The sequence below is a fragment of the Myotis davidii genome, unplaced genomic scaffold (assembly GCF_000327345.1).
Source record: "Myotis davidii unplaced genomic scaffold, ASM32734v1 scaffold530, whole genome shotgun sequence".
Taxonomy (NCBI): Eukaryota; Metazoa; Chordata; class Mammalia; order Chiroptera; family Vespertilionidae; genus Myotis; species Myotis davidii.
In genome coordinates this window covers 1,031,482-1,052,056 of record NW_006282272.1, presented here as the reverse complement: position 1 = coordinate 1,052,056, position 20,575 = coordinate 1,031,482, and the positions used below count along the sequence as shown (strand labels likewise).

General features: G+C 42.7%; 1 protein-coding gene across 1 annotated transcript in view; it reads left to right on the top strand.

The window, feature by feature from the left end:
* Positions 1 to 13,468, top strand: part of ATP6AP2 (ATPase, H+ transporting, lysosomal accessory protein 2) — a 33,895-nt gene extending 20,427 nt beyond the window's left edge. Inside the window, exons 2-9 of the mRNA XM_015558395.1 lie at positions 4,188 to 4,328; positions 6,369 to 6,500; positions 8,480 to 8,575; positions 8,731 to 8,868; positions 10,162 to 10,215; positions 11,106 to 11,255; positions 12,053 to 12,172; positions 12,446 to 13,468. Of these exons, the coding sequence (XP_015413881.1) occupies positions 4,188 to 4,328; positions 6,369 to 6,500; positions 8,480 to 8,575; positions 8,731 to 8,868; positions 10,162 to 10,215; positions 11,106 to 11,255; positions 12,053 to 12,172; positions 12,446 to 12,640 (1,026 nt within the window). The 3' untranslated portion in view covers positions 12,641 to 13,468. The remainder of the gene's footprint in view (positions 1 to 4,187; positions 4,329 to 6,368; positions 6,501 to 8,479; positions 8,576 to 8,730; positions 8,869 to 10,161; positions 10,216 to 11,105; positions 11,256 to 12,052; positions 12,173 to 12,445) is intronic.
* Positions 13,469 to 20,575: the final 7,107 nt, after the last annotated feature.

The window sequence follows — 20,575 nt, the reverse complement described above, 5'->3', positions numbered from 1 at the left end:
CTGCCATCGGCTGCATTTCTTGGCATTTCTTGGTGTCTCCATTCCTAGCAGTTGGCATCAGTGATTGTTTCGGGAGACAGAAGTTGGAGGTGGAGTCATGGTCGTTCCTAAAGGCGAACTCAGAGCCCCTCTCAGTTGCCTGTCACAGTTAGCGATTTTAAGGATGTGGGCACTGAGATGTGAGTCACGTGCTTAGGGTCACATGTCAGATCATGGTAGCTTCCTGAGGGGACCCGAGGTTCCCTGACATCCAGCAAGGGGCGTGCAGTCAGCTAGGATTTGGCCTCTGGTGTATCACGTAATTCATTTAATTTCACAGCAACCCTTACACGAGGAGATCCTGCTCGTTTTAGAGTGATGACGCCCAAGGACATTGCCCAACACCACACAGATCAGCTCTCGCCAGAGCGTGGGCCTTTCCGTTGCAGGTGCTGTGGCCCAGGCAGTGGGAGGGCTACCCCTGTGTGAGACCGTGGGAACCATGGGGGCTGGGACCACGCGCAGACTGTGGCCAACAAGAGGCCACGTTGAAAACTATTGGGAGGAATTGGGTTCCGTTCCCCAGTGTATGGCTTTAAAACCGATAGGTTAGAATCTATAGGAGGCCTGTGCCTCTGCTGAGTGAGGTGCTGGGACACCCCTTTTGAATTGGGGTTGAATTCTGCGGGGGTAGGAGGTGTAGACCACTGATGTTCTTGACATCAGATTGCACGGTGTTGTGTTGATGACAGTTATACTTCTTTTTCCTGCCCCCTAAATTTTAGGGCTGTTTTGTTCGTTTTGTGTCTGGCTCTGGGAAGTCATTCTGATCTATCTAGTAAATTACTTGAGGGAACTTTTTATTTTAAATTTTTTTTAAATCCTCACCCGAGGATATTTTTCCATTGATTTTTAGAGAGTGGAAGAGAGAGGGAAAGACAGAGCAAAACATCAATGTGAGAGAAACACGAGAGACACACATCCATCGGTTGCCTCCTGCACAAGCCCCCCAACCAGGTCCCGGATCGGGGAGGAGCCTGCAACCGAGGTGCATGCCTTTGACCGGAATTGAACCCAGGGCCCTTTGGTCCCGTCCAGTAGGCCGACACTCTATCCACTCAGCAAAACTGGCCAGGACTATTTTAATTTTTTAAATTTCGTTTTTGAACTTTAAAAATCTTCCTTTTCATACTGTGATTTATCTGAACATCTGCTAACTCCATGTTTAGTGTTATGAGTGATATTTTGATTCAGGGACGTGTAGGGGGGTTTATTTGTTTGTTTTTGGTTTGGTCCATGGTTTTAACATGCTTTCCTAACTAGAATAGTCTAGTTCAGTGGTCGGCAAACTCATTAGTCAACAGAGCCAAATCTCAACAGTACGACGATTGAAATTTCTGTTGAGAGCCACATTTTTTAAACTTGAACTGTATAGGGAGATACATTGTTATTCACTTAATTAGAGTCCTCCTAAGGCTTAGGAAGAGCCACACTCAAGGGGCCAAAGAGCCGCATGTGGCTTGCAAGCTGCAGTTTGCCGACCACGGGCCTAGTTCATGCAGACCAAGAATCCGATCCTGTCAGCATTTGCACTGCTTGGTCTTGTCAGCTGAGGTTAAATTAGTTTTTTCCACAATGACTAAATGTGATTTAATGGAAGACATCGTTAAGGGATCAGACTTCTCTATTAGAGAAAAAACATAAGTTCTTTCAAATGCTTGCTACCAAGTCAGAGAAAGACTAGAAAAGGGGAATTAGGGTTATGAATACCACGTCACAAGGAGTAGTGGAAAAAATTTACATTCAGCCTGGAGAGGAAAGGCGCAGGGCAAAAACACACGGATCTGCAGGACGTCCTGTTGAGGAGGGATTTGATTTGGCCACTGATGCCTCAGAGGTAAAAATTAGGACCTGCTTAGTTTTTTCACTGATTCCATCTGCCACTCACAGACCACAGCACAGTATGGGGCAGTTCCCGAAGGGTCAGACTCAGCCTCCAGCTCAGACTGGGAGGCTCAGAGGACAGATGTGAACAGTAGGGGTTCCATTGAGAGACCCCAGAAGGAATGTTAATGAGGTGCCCTTGCATTTGGTCTCAAAGGCTCTGGGCAGGGAGTGGAGGTGGTTAAACTGAAGGAGGAGTGAACAGATCTGTATTTTGAGGTGACAGGAAGGCAGGTCACGAGGTGACCAGTTCCCCAGGCCTCGTGAGGCCCGAAGTGTGTGCACTGGACACGGGTGGGAAAGGACTCGTGCGATAATCAGAAAAAAGGTGGACAGATGAGCTGTGGTGCTGAGGAAGGATTTCAAGGCGACCCTTCCGAGCAGCTGGTGGCAGGCGGTGGCACCCTTGGGGGTGGAAACCGGGGGAATTCCGGTCCAAACCTGCTGGGTTTGAAAGATCCACAGGGCTTAGAGCAGCGGTTCTCAACCTGTGGGTCGCAACCCCTTTGGCGGTCGAACGACCCTCTCACAGGGGTCGCCTAAGACCATCCTGCAGATCAGATATTTACATGACGATTCATCACAGTAGCAACATGACAGTGATGAAGTAGCAGCGAAAATAATTTTATGGCTGGGTCACAACATGAGGAACTGTATTTAAAGGGCCAGAAGGCTGAGAACCACTGGCTTAGAGGGACATGCGCAGCAGACTGTTGGGTATGCAGGTCTATGGCTCAAGAGAAGCCCAGGCTGAGAGTCAAACCCGGGAGCCATCACTGTGTTTGGGAGTTTCCAGCCTTAGGAGGGAGGCAGCGACTAGGAGAGCAGGGAGGGCAGGAAGGGCCCCAGGCTGCCCAGTGCAGTCCGCACTTTGAAACCTAGAGAGTCTGGAGTCCATGACCGATGTTTTCTAAAGCGCTGGGCTCCTGCAGGACTGCTGTACGGACAGGAAGGAGAATCTAACTATAAAGTCAAGGCAAAGGCCCAGCCGGTGTGGCTCAGTGGTTGCGCTTCAACTTGTGAACCAGGAGGTGGCGGTTCGATTCCTGGTCAGGGCACGTGCCCGGGTTGTGGGCTCGATCCCCAGTGTGGGGCGTGCAGGAGGCAGCCGATCCCTGATTCTCTCTCATCACTGATGTTTCTATCTCTCTCTCTAAAAAAATCAATAAAAACATATTTAAAAAAATAATAAAGTCAAGGCGAAGGAATTGCGTCTAATTTTGCTGGGTTGAGTGAGTAGGGCCACATCTCAAAACAGGGCCATCTCCAGATCCAGATTTGGTTTTTCAAATGCGTGTGGTGCTTTGAATATAAGGGTGTCTTACTGCCCCATTTTCCTTAGTTTGCAAAACTAGTGTACCAAGATGCGTATCCATTGCAAAGGGCCATTCCATTCTGCTAATTTTTTCTGGTCTACCTCGGGCTAGAACAATCTGGAAATTTCTGCTCTGGTGGCTGCGCTGAATTGCAACTCATTTTATCAGCACCACCAGAGGCCTTTTATTTACTGTCAACACTGCAACACCAAACATGGTCAGCGCTCAACTACTGGGCCACACCGGCCAGGCTTCTCCCATCTTTTATTCCAAGGCCTCATATCCCTAGACTAGTTGACCTTCTTATTACAGAATACCTTTTCTCACCTTCTTCGTATGTCCATTGGAAGTACTATTTCCTGAATTTTGTTTCTATGGTCTGAAGTGTTTTGTGTCCTCACTGGTAACAGGTGCCCCCACATGACAGTCTTCATTTCAGTAGGTTTGCCTGTGGGATGAAAGGAAAGATCTTTCCGAAGATACTAACCTACTAAAGTTTTAGGGTGAAATGCTAGGAAATTTGATGAATTTGCATTTTGAAGAGAGGGTCGATGGTAGAAATAATTTCGAGTTTTTAAGTTTCACTCCTCTTTGTTTGTTAGTCTGTGCTAGAGTTTGGTTTTTGTTTCTTAAATTCTGGAGACGTGCCACTGATTTCTAACATGACAAACTGCCACATGCCCCTGTTTAAGGGCCACTTGTAGGAAGTCATCTAGATCATGAGGGGAATCCCGTTTCGTAGTTGTATCTTTGTTACAGCAGAATGTGTGCACTTCAGTTCTCAGAGTGATATCTTGAAAAAGAATTCGTTGATGTTTATTTAGGATTCGGCGTTTTGTCCCCCATGATTTAATATGCTAACTCACTGGGAATGGGGAAACATACTTCATAATTTTCAACATGGATGCAAAAGATTTATGATGCTCATCATTCACTTACTAATCTGTTTTCTTCTCAGGTGTTTTGGGGAACGAGTTTAGTATATTAAGATCCCCGGGGTCTGTTGTGTTCCGCGATGGAAACTGGCCTATACCCGGAGAGCGAATCCCAGATGTGGCTGCACTGTCCATGGGCTTCTCTGTGAAAGAAGTATGTGTATTTAAATATATAGATTTGGGCCCCGGTGGGTAGCTCAGTTGATTGGCGTGTCATCCCAATATGGTCCCATCCCCAGTCAACCAATGCATGGATAAATAAGTGGAACAACACATTGATGTTCTCTTTCTCTCAAATCAATAAATTTTTTTTGGTTTCTGAAAGCATTTTTGTTGATTTCTGCAAAGAGCCCAAGAAAGCAACAAGCAAACAGGTATATTTGGTACAGGTTGCAAAAGTGAAAAAGCTCATTTGTAGTTGGGGAGACTTGGGGTAAGTACAAGCTTGGCTTATGAAACCAAATCCTTATAAATCATTGTCCATGTAATAATATTCAGAGTAGTGACATTCTTTGTCTATAAGAGAATACATCTGTCCTACTATTAATAGGACGTATACTTTTATTTTTCTCAGTACATGTGATAGATCTGTGTTTTAGTTTTAGTTCCGGCTGCTGTTACAAAGCACTGTGGATGGGGTGGCTTATAAGCAGCGGCCACTCTTGCCATCCTGAGGCTGTGTGAGCTCCAGTCCTAGTGAGGGCCCTTCCAGGGTGCAGACTGGGCTTCTTGCTGTGTCCTCACGTGGTGACAGAGAGCTCTCGGGTCCTTTATGAGGGCACGGACCCCTTTCGTGAGAGCTCCATCCTCATGACCAAGCACCTCCTGATACCATCCCCTTTCACAGGGGTCGCCTAAGACCATCGGAAAACACATCTATAATTACATATTGTTTTTGTGATGAATCACTGTGCTTTCATTATGTTCCATGTGTCAAATGAAATTGGGGGTCACCACAACATGAGGAACTGTATTAAAGGGTCGCGGCATTAGGAAGGTTGAGAACCACTGCTCTACGGGCTAGGAGCGCAGCATATGAGTTTGGGGTGGGAGACACACTCAGTCTCTTATAATTTGTTATGAATGAAAAAATGTGTGTCATCTTGCCTGAGTTTAGGAAAATAGTGTTGTCAGCAGTTAAGGAATAGCCTAGGATCACGGTTTCCAACCATGAAGCTGCAACACACAGTAACAGCGATCATGTGATGTAGCAGAGGCGGCTGGGACCCAGCGAGTATGAGGAATGTCCAGCTGTGCCCCAGAAGAAAAGGGATTCCGTTTGCTCCGTCTTCCTGTCATCTCCCTATTTATACGTTGGGTGCTTTTGGTGTGGCCTCCAGATATCACCCATCACTGTGAGGAGCTGGCCTCCGGGGCCTGGCTGCCCTTGAAACCAGAAGCAGTGCCTGGGCACCCGCTCGTGGGGCCTGTGGGAAGGGCTCCTGAGCGCCTAGCATGAGCAGGACTGGCGGTTACATTTAAGGATGAGATCTGTACTTTGTTCTTTACAGACTTAAATTTGATGACAAATGGCAATTAAGTAGGAATTTTGTTTTATATGTAAAGAGCTTAGTCTAATGAAAAAAATTTTTTTGAGATGTTTTCGGTTGATTTTAGAGTGAGAGGAGGGGTGGGAGGAGAGAGGGGGAGGGGGGAAGGGAGAGAGAGAGAGAGAAACATCTATGTGAGAGAGAAACATCGATCAATTGCCTCCTGTACACTCCCTGACCAGGGATTGAACCCGAAACCTGGTGACGTGTCATGACCGGGAACTGAACTCACAAACTTGGTGATGGGACGATGCTCCAATGAACTGAGCCACCCGGCCAGGGCTAATGAGCCTGAGTGACAGGGAACAGTGATGTAGGTAAGGACAAGCAGTGAGGGGGAAATGCCATGGTTGTAAGAAGACAAGGACATTTTGTCACCTGGGATTTGCAAAGTACCTATGTTTTGTTCACTTGCCTGCGGTTTTCCATCAGAGATTTGCTGAAATGCGTAGAAGTTTTTAAGCAAATGGAGATAGAAACCCGCATCCTTGCTTAGGCGGTTGCAGCTACCACCTGGAATAAAACACCTGCTCTCCTGGGCGCTCACCGCCAGTGTCCGCAGAAGCCCTGAGCTCTTCACCGCAGGCTCCGGCACGCTTCCCGAGTTGCTAACTCAGCACCGTTTCCCACTTTTCCACGTTTAGGACCTTTCTTGGCCGGGCCTTGCCGTGGGAAACCTATTCCATCGTCCTCAGGCCACCGTGCTGGTGCTGGTGAAGGGAGTGGACAGGCTGGTGCTGCCCCCGGGTGGCGTCATCTCCTACCCGCTGGAGAACGTGAGTATTGCCCAGACCAACAGGGTGCGTTCTCAATTCCATCTTGTCAGCTGTCACTGTGAACCGTGTTCTGAGCACACTTGTCTTTTTTTGGATGCGCTGACTGATAAGTAAAACAACTCCTGTTACAAAAATGACGCGGTGGCTGTAAATGTACCCACACTTGTCGGTTCCCTGTATGAGATAAAGGCAGACACATGCTCGAAAAGCTGAAAGTAGTTGCGGTGTCTCTCCGACACCATCTCGGGCGTTACCTTGTCACTTTCCCTTCAGAACTTCACCTCGTTGTTCTGTAAGGAGACTGGAGGCTGACAGCTGTCGTGAGGGACCCTCCTTCCACTCCAAGTACCGAGAAGTCACCGAACACAAGGAGCGGTCCCTGTAACGTTTGCTTTTCCTTCACCTCAGGCAGTCCTCGGGCTCATTAGCTTCTCCAGCTTGCTGGTTAGGGACGTGCTGCCTTCCGTCTTCAACTTTCCTGCCACGCGTGCCCTCTCACTAGGCGCAGTGAGGCCGGAGAACTGGGTCCATGTCCTCGTGTTCCCCCCGAGTCGGAGGCAGTGAACTGGCTGGTTGCAAAGCAGGACGCTTCTGCAAGCTTGGTTCTCCTCTCTTCAGTTGCTCATGAACTCAATGATTTTGTTTCACAGCATCATGAATGGTGGGATTTGATCAGTAAGATTGATATAATCACAGTAATTTCTGCCTGTACCACGTTAGCATTACTTTGCTGCTTATAAACATGAACCTTTTAATAGTAAAAGGAATTACTATAAGAAATCGCCATTAAAGCAAAACCACTACTGCTATACTGCTTTTTGGGGTTTTTTTAAGTATATATTTTTATTGATTTCAGAGAGGAAGAGAGAGGGAGAGAGAGAGAGAGAGAGAGAAACATCAATGATGAGAGAGAATCATGGATCGGCTGCCTCCTGCACGCCCCACACTGGGGATCGAGCCTGCAACCTGGGCATGTGACCTGATTGGGAATCAACCATGACCTCCTGGTTCATAGGCTGACGCTCAACCACTGAGCACACCAGCCAGGCTAAACTGCTTGTTTTAATACCACAATATTGAGAATACAATAATTATCTTGAGGGGAAAATTACTGCAATTTATTGTAAAAACTAATGTAGGGCAAAAAGAGATTGGTGAGGCTAGAAGTCAAACTTTTGGGAATTCTTGGGGATGAGTGGGGAGGCTTCTAGGGTGCTGATAATGTTCGGTCTTGATCTGGGGGGATTATATGAGTGTATCCATTTGTAAACATTCCTTGAGCTGTTACCCCAACATTTGTGCACTGTATTGCATGTTACACTTTAATAAAAAAAAGTTCAAGGAAAAAAACGATTTTACCCCAAGTGGTTATTTCAATTTAATATCATGTGCTCCTACAATACAAGACCTATGAAATTCTGTGACATACTTCATGCCTTGTCTAAGAGTCTTCAGTATATCTGAAGACAAACCCTAAGTCTTTTTAAACATTTTTAAAATTTTGAAATGAAAAAATGAGGTCTGTTCTCTTTCAATTAAATTCAAAATCTTCTGACCTGCTTTGTTTTATTAAATACATTGGGTTGACATTGGTTAGTGGCATCATATGGGTTTCAGGTATAGTCTGACCTCTTGAATGAGAGTTAATACTTTATGGTAGAATATCCATTCTTTGTCGCATGTTTAATTAATTTTGAGACCAAAGGCATTGCTGTTTAAATACACACATGACCATTAGGGAAGGATGTTTATGCAGATAGCATTGCGTCCATGGGGTTTGGAGGTTATTTCCTGTTTGGGCACACTGGGGGACAGGCTCATTGGCCCACTAGGAGGCTGTCTGACCTTCCGTATCCTCAGAGGGCTCTGTGTGTGGATGTGATTTTTTTTTTTTGAGGCTCCTTTTTAAATACCATCTGAATGATTTTTCTTCCCACTTTAGTTGAGATAATAATTCACGTCTTCCTCTTAAATTTCAGGCGGTTCCTTTTAACCTTGACAGTGTTGCAAATTCCATTCACTCCTTATTTTCTGAAGAAACTCCAGTAGTTTTGCAGTTGGCTCCCAGCGAGGAAGTAAGTGACATACTTCTTATTTACGGTGCTTTAAGATATCAGCTCTCATTAGTTAATGAAAACTTAAAGCCAGTTTTAGAAACAATGCCGCCAGACCTCTGTACATTGGGCTTACTCTGGAGAACACAGCTTAAACTTCTGGCTTCTTCTTGCAGAGAGTGTACATGGTGGGGAAGGCAAATTCAGCTTTTGAAGATCTTGCAGTAACGTTACGACAGCTCCGCAGTCGCCTGTTTCAAGAAAACTCTGTTCTCAACTCCCTTCCCCTCAATTCCCTGAGCAGGAACAACGAAGTAAGTATAGTTACCGAATGAACAAGTTAAATTCATTACTGCTTTCCCCTTTCTTATGCTCCTGACTTTTGCAAATTTATGGCTGGAGTAGATTCCTCTTTCCTCTAGTGTAGTTTGCTCATGAACTGCATGAGTAAACTCCTTTGGTGAGTTGAACTGTAGTAGTAAATAGTATTACATTCTCGCGTGAGGGTTGTCACCAATTAATCTGGACAAACCAGAAATCATGGGATTTACTTGGCGGCTGATGGAGCTGGGCCAATCTGGCAGTGTGGGTGCCATCATTCACTGCCACTTCTGATGTGTTACCTCATTTTTCTAGTTCATTCTTTCTTTCTTTCTTTTTTTTCGCTAATCCTCACCTGAGGATATTTTTCTAGTGAATTTTAGGGAGTAGAAGGCAGGGGGAGAGACAGAGAGAAACATCAACGTGAGAGAGATGCATCAATTGGTTGCCTCCTGCACACACTCTGACCAGGGATTGAGCCTTGACCAGAATAGAACCCGGGACCCTTCAGTCCTCAGGCCGACACGCTATCCACCTAGCCAAACTGGCTAGGGCTCTAGTTTATTCTTGACAGCGCAGTGGAGGGAGCCACCCGTACTGATGGCTCAGGCCTGTCAGTTTCACCGCCCGCTCATGCACCCTCTTACCCACATGGCACCCTCCCCTCCTCCTGTGGTTGACCAGGACCACCGCCTCAAGGGATGTGAGCAAACTGGGCCACTGGCAGGACCTTGCAGCAGTGTGCCAGAACATTCTGATGCCCTGAGGGAAAACTATAGAGTTTAGATGCTTTATCTATAGCTTTATCAGAAATATGGCTATTGAGCCGTGGTTGGGAGGCCTCAGTTGGTTAAGTGTCATTCCGTACCAAAAGGTCACCAGTTCAATTCCCAGTCAGGACACATGCCCAGGTTGTGGGTTGGATTCCCTAGCAGGGGGTGTGCAGGAGGCAACCAATGGATGTCTGTCTATCTGTTTCTTTCTCTCCCTCTCCCTCCTTCCCTTACCCCTCCTCCCCCTCTCTCTAAAAAATCAATAAAAACATTAAAAAAAAGAAATGCAGCTACTGAGTGATGGTCACTGTGCTGGGAATGACCATCCCCTTTCTGTTGGGAACTGTCTTATATGTATTTTCCATTGAAATGAACCTACCAAATGGAGGACAACTGTTGCATAAGCTCGCTTATGTGCTTAACATTTGTACTGCCCTGCGCCTTACTTGGTAAATGGCAAACACAGACCGCGATGCATATTTGAGGCACTGCGCATTTCTTTTGGCTCTGCAGGTCGATCTGCTCTTTCTTTCTGAACTGCAAGTTCTACATGATATTTCCAGTTTGGTGAGTAGGCTCTGATTTTCAGTCCCATTTATTTTGGTGCCAGAAGACACTTCTAGAGAATCTTTGCATGATAAGCCAATAGAAAAGGTGGATCAAGCATGCCCTGGATTTATTTATGATGCCATGGAAGTTGAGGAAGTGGTGGTGGTGGTGGGAATTTTGAACTCATCTCTCGTTAGTCAAATTATTGTGGATTTCTACTCCTAGGAGATAGTAAGTATATCCTCCAAGAACACAGGACTTGAGTGGGCCGCCCTAGCTGCAGCCCTGGCTTGGCTATTGATTTCTTGTCAGACATTAAGACTTAAATCCTGTATCTAAAATAGAAACAACAGTTTGGACTAACAAAGCTGTCCACCAAGTCAGGAAGGGAATAAATCTGTCAAAAGGGTATTTTTGGTGCATTATTTTTTCACAAAAATCCTCCCGTGATTGAAACAGAAAAATGTACCTGTTTGCTGTCTACTGAAGTCGTTGCCCAAACTTTTTCAGCAGGGCTGGTTCGGGAGCTGGAAGCCCAGTCCGGGAGGCCACCGGGGGTCCAGGAGGGCGTGTGGGAAGTGTCTGCTCTGAGCATTGATGGCTCATGTTCTGGGATGAGACTGGTCCAACCATCTGTTCTTTCATATCTGAAGTTTTTAAAAGAAAATTTAAAAAGAGCTTTTATTAAATATTCATGTAGTCCTGGAACTGCTCTTAAAAGTGAGATTTATGTTGGATTTATCGGAAACTCCCATTTAAACCAGCTCCCTTTGCCGCCATTTTTTAGACTATTTGTGTATTGTGGCACATGGGCTGGTTCTGTTCAGCCTAGTTTAGTTGGGCATAAAACTTCACTTGGCTGTGTTTGGCATTTCATCCACTTCCTTTTGTTTGTTTGTTCTCCTCAGTTGTCTCGACATAAGCATCTAGCCAAGGACCATTCTCCTGACTTATATTCACTGGAGCTGGCAGGTCTGGATGAAATTGGGAAACATTACGGAGAAGATTCTGAACAATTCAGAGATGCTTCTAAGATCCTTGTTGATGCCCTACAAAAGGTAAATTATCAGTGGGGTATGAGAGGTCACAGTATGACCATCTCACTTTTAGCCTCTTAATGGAAGAGTCTCCTTAGGTGAAATACTTAATTGCTTGAACTCTTACGCTCTTTGGAGAACTCATTTTAGTGGCCAAGGATGGAGTAGAGCAAAGATGTATATGTATACTGGGACATCTGGAATGCTGGCAGAGGCAGCGTAGGATATGATGGATAACTCCATCCAGCACAATACCTTTTTCTTCTCATCGTGCTAAAATATACATCACATAAAACTTAGCACTTTAATCATTTTTAAGCATAGAGTTCTGTCACATTAAGTACATTCAAGTTGTCGTGCAACCACCACTGCCACCCATTACGGGAACTTTCATCTTCCCCAACTGAAACTCTGTCCCCATTAAACACTATGAAATAACCAAAGGGGGGCACCAAGCCAGTAGCAGACATTTAGTAGATATGTAATAAATGCTCATTTCTCTTGCTCTTGAAGTTACTCGCCTGTAACTCTTTAATGAGGTTTCACAGTAAATCTTTGTAGATGTTTGTGATTAACCAGAGACCACTTAGAAAGATTCTTTTATTTCCCTTCCCTACTCCCCTTCTCCCAGCTTATCTGCCAAAAATCCAGGCCCTTAAAGTTATTTGGAACATTTGAATGTATATTGAGACTTTTAAGACTTGCTTCTATTTCATGAGCCAGTAGGTAGGTATGTTGTTCTTGTAGATGCATAGGAGCTTCACAAAGAACTTAAACAAATATGTAGTAAGGCTAATGTAATGTCACTGACTCCTCAGTTTGCAGATGACATGTACGGTCTCTATGGTGGGAATGCAGTGGTAGAGCTGGTGACTGTCAGATCGTTCGACACATCCCTTGTGAGGAAGACAAGGACCATCCTTCAGGCAAAACAAGAGGTGAGCACATTCTGAGATCCTGCTTTAAAACTGCGACATTAACTTTAAAAAACCCACTAAATCTCAAGTCACCTATGGCAGTTGAACCCGTTTATAGTTAATCAACAGTGTGTGTGATCATCTCCTTGAAAGCTCCCTTCTTGGTTCCTCCTCGTATAAGCTCTTATGCCACTTAGGAATAAATGCTTGTTAGAGAGATGAATCAGAGCTACTGCACTGGGGTAATTTCCTATCTTAAAATTCTTCCCTCTTGATTTTCTTTCTTCATTGTAGAAGAACCCATCAAGTCCCTATAATCTTGCTTATAAGTATAATTTTGAGTATTCAGTGATTTTCAACATGGTACTTTGGATAATGATCGGCTTGGCCTTGGCTGTGATTATCACCTCTTACAATATTTGGAACATGGATCCTGGATATGATAGCATCATTTACAGGATGACAAACCAGAAGATTCGAATGGATTGAACTTTCCTTAAGTCAAACTTAGAAAAGGGGTTTGGAAATTGGCTGTTTTGTGAAAATATATCTTTTAGGGTAAAGAAGACAGTACACTTTAAATGTTTTTAAAAGCAAATTTTGTTCTCTATTTTGTGTGTGCCTGTGAGGTTGTTTTAGAATGAATTATAGTACTGATGTGAATTGTTTGTGTAACAGATTCCGTAATATGCTCAATTATGATATAACCAGTAATTATAATTTCATTCCATTTAGTATTTGAAAATAATGCACTGAAATAAATGTAAAACATTTAGAATAGCTTGTGTTATTTATGTTTACAAAATGCACTGAATTTATTAAAATTATGAATGCTTTACTTCCTTACAGGATAGGTGAAAATGCTATTTGGGTTGTTATGTACTATGAGCTATTATAAATGTCTTAATTTGATGTAAGTATCTCTGAAACAAGAGGAGATTTTTAACTTTAGAGCAGCTCTAGACTATGCATGTGCACATACAGTCACTTAGATTTGGAACTGCATCTGTTTTTCAACCTCTTGAAAGTTTGCTGATCTGATGGTCTAGTGTGGATATTAAAAATACTAAAACTAACAAGAAATAGCTTTGTGGAGTTATAAATCCTCATAATTATACAGATAGGACAAATATTTGGGATGTCTAGGGTCATGAATATAAAAATCTCTTTATTTCAGTAACTTTTCTCTGTGTAAGTTACTAAGGTTCGTGGTACAACATTGTTATCAAAGACTAAGTGTAGATGTTCCTACTTTTGATGTGGAAGTGGACCAATGTCTGTGAAGAGTGACAAATAAAGTTAATGATTCCAAATCTGTGTCATTTCAATACTGAATCTATTTTATATGGTAAAACCCTAACTAAACAGGATTTTATTTCATCAGAATTGGCTATTTTGTTACATGGTTTCATGCTTCTTTTTAACACTTGTTTATTCTCACTGCCTCCTGAGGCTGTACCAGATAGAAGCCTGACGCTTTGATCACCACTCCTGTTACTGCATTTATACAGAATATATGATCAAGTCACACTAGACTTTAGGAAGGAAAGGCTTCAATTTCCCTATAGTATAGCATTTTCAAAGATGAATAAGCAACTAACTGGTTAGAATATGAAGGACTATCCAAAGCAGAGGCTTAAAGGTTATAATTTTCTTAAATGACTTACATATTAGAATTTAAAATTTCACGATGATGTAAATTATTTTATGAGAGTTACGCTGCCCTGCCCCTGGGTACCTTGCGTGGGTTTAGTATCAGCTGTTGCTGCCTCTTTGGAAAGATCATCAAATCATTTCTAAGTAACATTGAGGGTCGGCAGATTTGAGAAAACGGAGTCTATTTGGTTGTGTTTTCTACCACTTACTGCAAGATACCTTCGGCAGCCGCAGTGTTTAAGCATCCACGGCGTGGAGGAAATATTTGTTTTCTTTTTGCCTCCCATTAAACTGTAAATAATAATGAAGCTGAGAGTCAACTCCACAGGGAAGACAAACTACACTGTTCTAAAATCACTCAAGTATTCTCCACCGCTACCCACTGCCAAGTATATGGGGTGAGGGTTGTTCAGCTGCCTAGCCCCAAATACTGACCCCCATGGGACCCCTAAGGGCCTGTGTCTGGGAAGCAGGAATCTGGAATGCTGCAGTGATTAAAATTCATTTTTCTTCCACAAGTTTCTTCTATAAACAGTGCATAAAAGTTAGATTGTTATGATTAACAATGAAGTAAACCAATGCCTTTGTAATTTAAAACTGATGACTTTTAAGTTCTAGGGGAAGAAAAAAATTAATTACATGACAGCACTAATCCTTATAGGGTAAATGGCATCAGCACCCTTCTATCTGTGTTAGACAGAAAGCAATTAATTAAAATAAATGTTCTGCCAAGATTATTATACCTGTTGCTGATGATTTGCTCTTAAATTAAGTCTCATTTGTTCAGGAACATAAATCAGAGGGTGTGAGAGGCAGGAAAGCCAGACTCGTGGCTGATATTCCACTGGCACTGAAAGAGAAAAACCCAATCACTTCGTATCTAATTGGTAGACTATTCTGGGTTTATAAAACATCTGAGATTTTATATGTGGTAGATACTGCTTATAGCCTAATTCTATTAGGAATAATACTGGATCAATTTTTATTTTCTTTTGCTATGTCTTTCTAAAAAATATATATTTTTATTGATTTCAGAGAGGAAGGGAGAGAGGAAGAAACATCAATGATGAGAGAGAATCATTGATCAGCTGCCTCCTGCACGCCCCACACTGGGGATGGAGCCTGCAACCCAGGCCCGACCAGGAATCGAACTGTGACCTCCGGGTTCATAAGTTGACACTCAACCACCGAGCCACACTGACCAGGCTATACTTAGACACTTTAAGACGATGTTTAAATCCCATTTTTCATCCTACTTTTACCCATTCATTTTAGCATCCATTAATGATTCTTGCCTGAAATAATTATTACTGTGGTGTTAGCCAAATAATGATTTTCTCAATTATTCCTAATATACTTACTAATTGGAATTCTGTAAAGAGCTTTCCCTTCTCTCCCACTAATTTGCCTATTCTATTTATACTAGAGGCCCGGTGCACAAAATTCATGCATGGGTAGTGTCCCTAGGCCTGGCTGGTGATCAGGGCTGATTGGGGCCTTCCTTCCCCTTCTTTCCACACCACCCCCTGGTGGTCAGCGCACATTATAGCAAGCGAGTGAACTCCCGGTCTCCAGGTCAAACTCCCAAGGGGACACTTTGCATATTAGCCTTTTATATATAGATAGATTACCTGAACTCGTGGATATTTCTTTTAGTCTCTGTGTTATAACCCATTACTGGATTATAATCATTTATTTTGTCATTCAATTGTCCCAGATTTGGCCATTGGGAGCCCCTTTCTTTGGCGCCTGTGTCCTTTTGACATGTCCTCATTATTTTCTGAGCACTTGTTACTAAATATCAAGTAAACCACCTCTATGTGATACCTTTATGTGATGGAGAGAAAGATGGGTGGGACAAGGAAGGAAAGAAAAACATTTAGAACATATAAGCATAACACATGAGTGAATGAGGAAGGAATCAGGGGGTCGATGTTCTTGTCACCTCAAAAGATAACAAGGTCTTGGGTGGTTTTTGTGAGTTTTTTATCTCCTCTATCAATATTCCCTCTACCTCCGGCTACCCCGGAATATCCAAGGAGTCTGTGGTAACTAGGCAGTGGGCCCGGGGGCCATAGGCTGGGGCGGGTCTGGGCTGTTAGCAGTCTGTGATGCGGTAAGTGTTGAGAAATTTTTATAGCAATTTGACGATATGATAGCCAAACACATGATCAACAGGCTCATCTCAGTGCATGAGGCACAGACCAGTTTGGATACTGGAAAGTATGGTGAGTCACAGAGAGCAGGCTGTCCTAGTCAGGCACCGCAAACCATGCTGTAATGGAAGATAGGCTAAGGTTAGTTTGCCAACTGTTACCCACAAGTATATCACATTCAGAATTTATATTTAACTTTTACATCATAAATTGTTAGAGCTGGATGAAGATTTGAAGACATTTTGGGAATAAATCATCGCTTGCTTTTATTTTGGATGAGAATTAAAAATGAATATCCTGAACTTTCTGAATTACTTTAAAATATCTTCTTCCTTTCCTGTCAACAGCTCTGTGAGACTAGTTTCTCTACTATAAATGTTAAGACCAAAGAAAGAAACAGTTCAGCTATATATCATCCCTACATAAGCACTGTCAACAATCCAACCTCAATGAGATAGGCTAACAAGCAACCACGCTTATTTGTCACATTTTAAAAAATTATAATTATATTTTATTGATTTTTTTACAGAGAGGAAGGGAGAGGGATAGAGAGTTAGAAACATCGATGAGAGAGAGACATCGATCAGCTGCCTCCTGCACACCTCCTACTGGGGATGTGCCCGCAACCAAGGTACATGCCCTTGACAGGAATCGAACCTGGGATCCTTAAGACCACAGGCCGACGCTCTATCCACTGAGCCAAACTGGTTAGGGCACATTTAAAATTTTTAAATAATCCCCAGCCCGTGTGGCTCAGTCGTTGAGCATTAACCTATGAACCAGGAGGTCATTGTTCGATTCGCGGTCCAGGCACAGGCACAGCTTGCAGGCTCCATCCCCAGTGTGGGGCATGGAGGCAGCTGGCCCATGATTCTCTCTCATCATTGATGTTTCTCTTTCTCCCTTACCCTTCCTCTCTGACATCAATAAAAAAAAATTTAAAAAAAAACTTTAAAATATTAATATTCATGGGTTTTAAGGTGTGCATATAGGTAGTTAATGTGGGAGAACTGCTTTGACTCGTAACTTTTTATTTAGTTACAACTGTGTAATGATAAAGTTATGAATATACTAGTAAATAGTGATTAATTGCCTATATATATGTTCACTTTCAATGAATGTATAGTTTTTATAAATTTTTCTGATTGTATTGATTTAAAATGCAATTTTTCCCTGCCCGGTGTGGCTCAGTTGGTTGGGCACTGTCCCATGAACTGAAAGGTTGCTGGTTTGATTCCCAGTCAGAGCACATGCCCATGTTTGATCCTCGGTAGGGAGCATGCAGGAGGCAATCGATATGACCAGGAATCAAACCCGGGATCTTTCAGTCTGCAGGCTGACACTTTATCCACTGAGCCACACAGCTAGGGCAATAAAAAGTCATTTTAAAAAACGCAATTTTATCTGTTGACTGTAAAACAATTAGGCTTGTATTTTTTATCATTACAAATGTCCACAATGGATTTAAAATTAAAAATTTAATGCTGGTCCTTTCCCACAGCACAGACGGAGGGCCCCAGGGGAGCCCCTGCCTGTCTTCACCCCACTCCCACCCCGTGTGGCAAAACCCTGCTTGTTCTTTCAGAGGAAGAAGAAGGTGCTATCCAGCTAGGAACTCTGTCCACAAAGTGCCTGGGAGTAGAAAAAATAATTCAATGCAAAACTACTGTAAGATGAAAACAGAAAAAAATCAGCTACCAAAAATTCTCCCCATAAAAGCCAGCCATGAAAAATCCAAACTAATATACTTAAACACATGTTTTTCAATATAAAAAATCCTAAAATCAGAAATGTGAAAACTAAGAATGGAAAAGGACAGACAGGTAGAAATAAATGCGAGAGAGTTGATTGAACTTGGGGAAAAATTGAAGTCAAAGTAAAAGACAACCATTTAAAATGAATAAATTACAAGGAACCCAAAGGAGAATAGATTCAAATGAAAATCTAATAAAGGACACGGCATAAAGATGGAAAACCAGGTAAATAAGAAAAAAGGGTCAGAAAAAAAGTAGTTGAAATGGAAAATATGTAAGAAAAAAAAAACAATGGAAGAGAGCTAATTTTTCAAAACTAATCCAAGAAAACTCCATAAATAAGAAAAGTCTACATATTGAAAGGGCCCACCACATACCTGGGAAAACTGATCTGAGTCTATCAACTCTGAGACATATCTTAATACAATTTTATACTTTAGAGACAAAAGAAAGATCTTAAGGGCTTCCAGGCAAAAGGTCAAATCCATATATATATTCCTAATATGCTAAGTGTCTGACCGGTCGCTATGATGTGCACTGACCACCAGAGGGCAGACGCTCCAATTGGTAGGTTAGGTTAGCTTGCTGCTGGGGTCCGGCAATCAGGACTGGGTGAGACGGGCTGGATATGCCCTGGAGTGCTCCCATAGCCCCTCCCCTGCTGGCTGGCCCCTATTGGCCCCGACTGGAACTGGGAGAGACGGCCCCGATTGGCCCTGATCGCCAGCTAGGCTGAGGGAACCCACCCATGCACCAATTCGTGTACCAGGCCTCTAGTTCAATGACGGCGAACCTTTTGAGCTCGGCATATGTCAGCATTTTGAAAAACCCTAACTTAACTCTGGTGCCGTGTCACATATAGAAATTTTTTGATATTTGCAACCATAGTAAAACAAAGACTTATATTTTTGATATTTATTTTATATATTTAAATGCCATTTAACAAAGAAAAAATCAACCAAAAAAATGAGTTAGCGTGTCACCTCTGCCACGCATGTCATAGGTTCGCCATCACTGCTCTAGTTACTGATATAAGAAAAAATTTACCTGGAATCAGACCTCAAGAATAATACACAAAGTATTGCAAGACTGGAACAGCATTTTCAAGAAACCCAAGAAAAGAAAATGCAAGCCAAGAGTTTTATATCTAGCCTGGCTGTCATTTAAGAAATCATGTATATAAAAAACACATTTCAACTTTGAAACTCTTAAAACACACAAAAATAGGCTTGACAAATGAAAAGACAGCTTTTTGAGTAGGAAAACAGCAGAATATCAGTCAATGTGTTCCAGAGAAGATATGAAATATACATATGTATACACACACACACACACACATTTATTTTAAGGAATTGGTTCATGAGGCTGTGGGGGCAGGCCAGCAAGCTGGAACTCAGGCAGTATTTCTGTTACAGTCTTGAGGTAGAATTCCTTCTTATAAGAACAGTCATATTGGATTAAGGGCCCACCCTATTCCAGTATGACCTCATCCTAACTACATAATTACATCTACAACAGCCCTATTCCCAAATAAGCTCACATTCTGGGTACCAGGGGTTAGAGCAGGGGTGGGCAAACTTTTTGACTCGAGGGCCACAATGGGTTCTTAAACTGTACCGGAGGGCCGGGACAAAAGCATGGATGGAGTGTTTGTGTGAACTAATATAAATTCAAAGTAAACATCATTACATAAAAGGGTACGGCCTTTTTTTTTTTTTTTTTTTAGTTTTATTCATTACAAACGGGCTGGATCCAGCCCCCGGGCCATAGTTTGCCCCCGCCGTAGTTTGCCCACGGCTGGGTTAGAGCTTCAACAAAGCTTTTTGGTGGACAAAATTCAACCCACATCATAAGAATGTCAGTTCTCCCTAGGTTAATTAACAAATTTAATGTGATCCCAATGAAAATAAAAATGTTTTTATGGCCAAAACCGGTTTGGCTCAGTGGATAGAGCGTCGGCCTATGGACTGAGGGGTCCCGGGTTCGATTCCGGTCAAGGGCATGTACGTTGGTTGCGGGCACATCCCCACTGGGAGATGTGCAAGAGGCAGCTGATCGATGTTTCTCTCTCATCGATGTTTCTAACTATCTCTCTCCCTTCCTCTCTGTAAAATCAATAAAATATATTTTTTAAAAAAAATGTTTTTATGGAGCTAGACAAGTTGATCCTAAAGTTTTTATGTACAAAACTGAAAACTAAGAAAACACTGAAAAAGTAAAGTTACAGAGGTGAACTAGCCCTGTCTGATATTAAAAAGCCTCTCTGATATAAAACAGTATGATACTGACAGATTAAAAGACAGACATGCCAATGGAATAGAGTAGAAAGTCCAGAGATATAACGTGGGAGCAACAGGACACCCATTTTGGAAAAGATAAAACTAGATCCACATCTTCCAGCACACAAGAATAAACTCCAAATGGATGAGAGATCTAATTTTTTTTTAATTTTTTTTATTGATTTGAGAGAGAGAGAGAGAGAGAGAGAGAGACATTGATTTGTTGTTCCATTTATTTATGCATTCATTGGTTGCTTCTTGTATGTGCCCTGACCAGGGACCAAACCCACAACCTTGATGTATTGGGAGGATGCTCTAACCAACTGAGCTACCCGGCCAGGGCGAGATCTAAATTTTAAAGAGAGAAAGAAACCATACAAGTACTAGTATTTTGGATGAGAAGCTATAACCTGAATCTATGAGGACACATCAGGCAAGCTCCAATTGAGGAACACTGTATACAATAACTGGCCTATACTCTAAAAAAATGTTAAAGTCATGAAAAACAAAGGAAAGCTGAGAAACTGTTCCAGGTGAAAGGGGACTCTGAAATAATACTGGACTGGAGCCTTTACTGTA